Source organism: Hylobates moloch, unplaced genomic scaffold, assembly GCF_009828535.3.
Source record: "Hylobates moloch isolate HMO894 unplaced genomic scaffold, HMol_V3 SCAFFOLD_15, whole genome shotgun sequence".
NCBI lineage: Eukaryota > Metazoa > Chordata > Mammalia > Primates > Hylobatidae > Hylobates > Hylobates moloch.
Window position 1 is genome coordinate 12,204,680 of NW_026652290.1, and position 4,806 is coordinate 12,209,485.

General features: G+C 48.2%; 1 protein-coding gene across 1 annotated transcript; it reads left to right on the forward strand.

The window, feature by feature from the left end:
- Positions 1–494, forward strand: LOC116483903 (small ribosomal subunit protein eS17-like). Its single transcript, XM_032753677.2, has one exon. The coding sequence runs from the start codon at positions 20–22 to the stop codon at positions 425–427; it is 408 nt and encodes a 135-aa protein (XP_032609568.1). The 5' UTR covers positions 1–19; the 3' UTR covers positions 428–494.
- Positions 495–4,806: the final 4,312 nt, after the last annotated feature.

The window sequence follows — 4,806 nt, forward strand, 5'->3', positions numbered from 1 at the left end:
TTACCAAGGACCCGCTAACATGGGCCGCGTTCGCACCAAAACCGTGAAGAAGGCGGCCCGGGTCATCATAGAAAAGTACTACACGCACCTGGGCAACGACTTCCACACGAACAAGCGCATGTGCGAGGAGATCGCCATTATCCCCAGCAAAAAGCTCCGCAACAAGATAGCAGGCTATGTCACGCATCTGATGAAGTGGATTCAGAGAGGCCCAGTAAGAGGTATCTCCATCAAGCTGCAGGAGGAGGAGAGAGAAAGGAGAGACAATTATGTTCCTGAGGTCTCAGCCTTGGATCAGGAGATAATTGAAGTAGATCCTGACACTAAGGAAATGCTGAAGCTTTTGGACTTCGGCAGTCTGTCCAACCTTCAGGTCACTCAGCCTACAGTTGGGATGAATTTCAAAACGCCTCGGGGACCTGTTTGAATTTTTTCTGTAGTGCTGTATTATTTTCAATAAATCTGGGACAACAGAAAAAAAAAAAAAAGTAAAATACCAGGCCTGGCGCAGTAGCTCACACCTGTAATCCCAGCACTTGGAGTCTGAGGCAGGAGGATCACTTGAGCTCAGGACTTTTGAGATCAGCCTGGGCAATATAGGGAGACATAGTCTCTACTATATTGTATACTATATAAATTTTTTTTTTTTTTTTTTGAGACGGGAGTCTTGCTCTGTCCCCCAGGCTGGAGTGCAGTGGCGCGATCTCGGCTCACTGCAACCTCCACCTCCCGGGTTCACGCCATTCTCCTGCCTCAGCCTCCCGAGTAGCTGGGACTACAGGCGCCCGCCAACTCACCCAGCTACTTTTTTTTGTTGTATTTTTAGTAGAGACGGGGTTTCACCGTGTTAGCCAGGATGGTCTCGATCTCCTGACCTCGTGATCCGCCCGCCTCGGCCTCCCAAAGTGCTGGGATTACAGGCTTGAGCCACCGCGCCCGGCCCTAAAAAAAATTTTTTTTAATTAGCTGGGCATGGTGGAGCACACCAGTAGTCCCAGCTGCTCAGGAGGCTGAGATGGGAGGATTGTTTGAGCCAGGAAGGCTGAGGCTGCAGTGAGCTTTGTCTGGGTCACTGCGCTCCAGCCTGGGTGACAGAGCAACACCCTGTGTCAAAAAAAAAACAAAAAACAACCGTAGAATACCTCCAAGTTTCCTTAAGAGACAATCTGAGAGCCTTTCTTCCCAGAGGGAGCACTGAGAGCCATCAAAGGGACCTCTAAGATTTCACATAGTATTCTTCTCTTCCCTCCCAATTTTAGGCCTTTGCTTTCTTACTTTCCTCTAAATAATAGGTGGTCTCCAACTCACTCATCTGAGTTATTAACGACCCATCCACACAATGGCTCCTTAACCATGATCTCAGCTGCCATAATGCCTGACATTGGATCTCCAACAATTACCCTCAAACTCAACTCTCCACTCCTGGCCTTTCTGCGGTTTCCTCGCCTCCTGCGGGACAGGCAGAGCCACCTCTCCTTATCTAGTTTCCAGCAGATAAAGATGTTTTCCTGATAACCCAAGTGGAAACTCTAAAAATGTCTTCCTGTTGAACCATGGCCACTGGGGTTTCCGATGCAAATGTGAAGGCGGTATTGATCTGCCTTAAGCTGCACTAGGCAGGTTTACTGGCCAAGCTGAGAGCCTAGTTTCCCTGCTCAGCACTGCCACCGAGAAAATACCATCTGAGTTCAAAACAACTAGCCTTCAAACCACCTTCAGAAACACAGCTCTTTTGGCCGGGTACGGTGGCTCACGCTTGTAATCCCAGCACTTTGGGAGGCCGAGGCGGGCGGATCACGAGGTCAGGAGATCAAGACCATGGTGAAACCCCGTCTCTACTAAAAATACAAAAAATTAGGCGGGCGTGGTGGCGGGCGCCTGTAGTCCCAGCTACTCGGAGAGGCTGAGGCAGGAGAATGGCGTGAACCCGGGAGGCGGAGCTTGCAGTGAGCCGAGATCGCGCCACCGCACTCCAGTCTGGGTGAAAGAGCGAGACTCCGTCTCAAAAAAAAAACACTCTTTATGATGTATCATTTTTTTTTTTTTTTTTTGAGACGGGGCTTGTGCAGTGGCGCAGTCTCGGCTCACTGCAAGCTCCGCCTCCCGGGTTCACGCCATTCTCCTGCCTCAGCCTCTCCGAGTAGCTGGGACTACAGGCGCCCGCCACTACGCCCGGCTAATTTTTTTGTATTTTTAGTAGAGACGGGGTTTCACCGTGGTCTCGATCTCCTGACCTCGTGATCCGCCCGCCTCGGCCTCCCAAAGTGCTGGGATTACAAGCGTGAGCCACCGCGCCCGGCCATGAGTGTATCATTTTGTTTTGCTGAGACAGGTTCTCGCTCTGTCGCCAATGACGCTAGAGTGCAGTGGTGCCTTCATAGCTCACTGTAACCTTGGACTCCTGGGCTCCAGTGATCCTCCTGCCTCAGCCTCCTGAGTATAGGACTATAGGCACACAGCACCTCCCCCAGCTAATTTAAATTTAAAAATTTTTTGTAGAGATGTGGTCTTGATAACAAAGCCCAGGCTGATTTTGAACTCCTGGCTTCAGGCAATCCTCCCACTTCAGCCTCCCAAAGTGCTGGGATTATAGGCCTGAGCCACCAGTTTTTTGTTGTTGTTGTTTTGTTTTGTTTTGAGACAGAGTCTCGCTCTGTCGTCCAGGCCGGAGTGCAGTGGGCGATCTCGGCTCACTGCAACCTCCGCCTCTGGGGTTCAAGCAATTCTCCTGCCTCAGCCTCCTGAGTAGCTGAGATTACAGGTGCGTGCCAGCACGCCCGGCTACTTTTTTGTATTTTTAGTAGAGACGGGGTTTCACCATACTAGCGAGGATGGTCTCAATCTCCTGACCTCGTGACCCACCTGCCTTGGCCTCCCGAAGTACTGGGATTACAGGCGTGAGCCATGGCGCCCAGCCGAGCCACCAGTTTTTAACAGCAGGTTTTTAATAGCATTGATAGCTACTAATTGGATATACTTCAGGAAAGAAGTCACCATTTTTTTTTTTGGAGACAATAAACTTAATTTTACTGGAATTGAATTAAATTTAATTCCAGAAAAAAAATTTCTTGACATGAAAACACTACATAAACTACAAAGCTTTATAAATGTATGTAGCCATTCTTCTTATTTCTAAATATTAAAATTGACATTAAAAAAATCTAGATATAGCTAACATTTGCCATGAAGACAGCACCACCTCCAAAAAAATTTTAGCAGAGAATTGGAGATGTGTGTGTCAATGGCACCAAATGTCTTGCTACTTTTCTACTCCCTTGATTGCTAAGACAAAACTTAAGCAATTTATAAAAATACATTTATAAAAAAAAAAAAGGTAGTCAACTAGACATTTAGGTGAAGAATAGGACCGATTTATTTGCAGGGCTGGTTGAGAAGGAGGGCTTTAGGTGCATCTGTTGTCTTTCATCCACATGCACCCTCCTGCTGGCTCCCGCTGGGGACACGAAGGTGAAGGATTCCCACAGAGTTGAACGGGAGCCGAGCCCAGACCCACTTGAGCTTCTCTTCAGGCAGCAGTTCTATAAACACACTCAGCAGTGCGCACCCCTGTTTGCCACACCCAATAGAGTTTAGGGTAGAATGTATTTAAGCAAGGCCGGGCACGATGGCCCATGTCTGTAATCCCAGCACTTTGGGAGGCCCAAGGCAGGTGGGTCACTTGAGGTCAGGTGTTCGAGACCAACCTGGCCAACACGGCGAAACCCCATTTCTACTAAAAGTACAAAAAATAGCCAGGCGTGATGGCCGGCACCCATAATCCCAGCTTCCAGGGAGGCTGATGCTTGAATCCAGGAGGCGGAGGTTGCAGTGAGCTGAGATCGCACCACTTCACTCCAGCCTGGGTGACAGAGCGAGACTCCATCTCAGAAAAAAAAAAAGAAGGTGTTTAGACAGCCTCAAACTTCTTCAGCCCCACCCCCAACATATCAGGACAAAATATGAAGTTACTCTCCTCCTAGGCTGAACTGGGGGCTTTACCTTCAGCCTGCATTCCCTCTGCGCCCTCCCTATGAATTAGCTCTCAGGGCCAATTTCTGCTTTAACCCTCATTCCTCATTCTGGTCCTGGTAGGACTTATTCTATAATCGGGTATTTTCATCTTTTACTTTTTTTTCTTTTTTCCCTTCTCTCTCTTCCTCCCTCCCTCGCTTCCTTCCTTCCACAGTGCCTATCGTGTACCAGACACTAGGAGAATGGTACAAAAGTGATCAAAAATAAATCTAGGGCCTGGCACAGTGGCTCACACCTGTAATCCCAGCACTTTGGGAGGCCAAGGCGTATAGATCACTCGAGGTCAGTGATCTCGGTGTTTGAGACCAGCCTGACCAATATGGTGAAACCCCATCTCTACTAAAAATACAAAAATTAGCCAGACGTGCACCTGTAATCCCAGCTACTTGGGAGGCTGAGGCAGGAGAATTGCTTAAAACCAGGAGGTGGAGGTTGCACTGAGACGAGATCCTGCCATTGTACTCCAGCCTGGGCAACAAGAGTGAAACTCCGTCTCAAAAAATAAAAAAATTCAAAATTAAAAAAAGACTGACCTCAGAGTTTAGTAGAAATGATATATAATGATTATATAGTCACACAAATAAACGTGTAATTGCAACTTCATACAGGGTCAATGAAGGAATGTTACATCATGCTAGGACAGCATATACCACAAGAAAAGAGGGCTGGCTGTTCAGCAGAAGCTGTGATCTGAAAGATGAGTGGCAGCTAGATGAAGCAGGAAGGAAATAGCATGGGCACTGAGGTGAGGGGGGTGGGCATAGCCTGTTCCAG

Excerpts from the sequence above, each read along its gene's own strand:
- LOC116483903 (XM_032753677.2), top strand. The coding sequence starts at position 20 with ATGGGCCGCGTTCGCACCAAAACCGTGAAGAAGGCGGCCCGGGTCATC.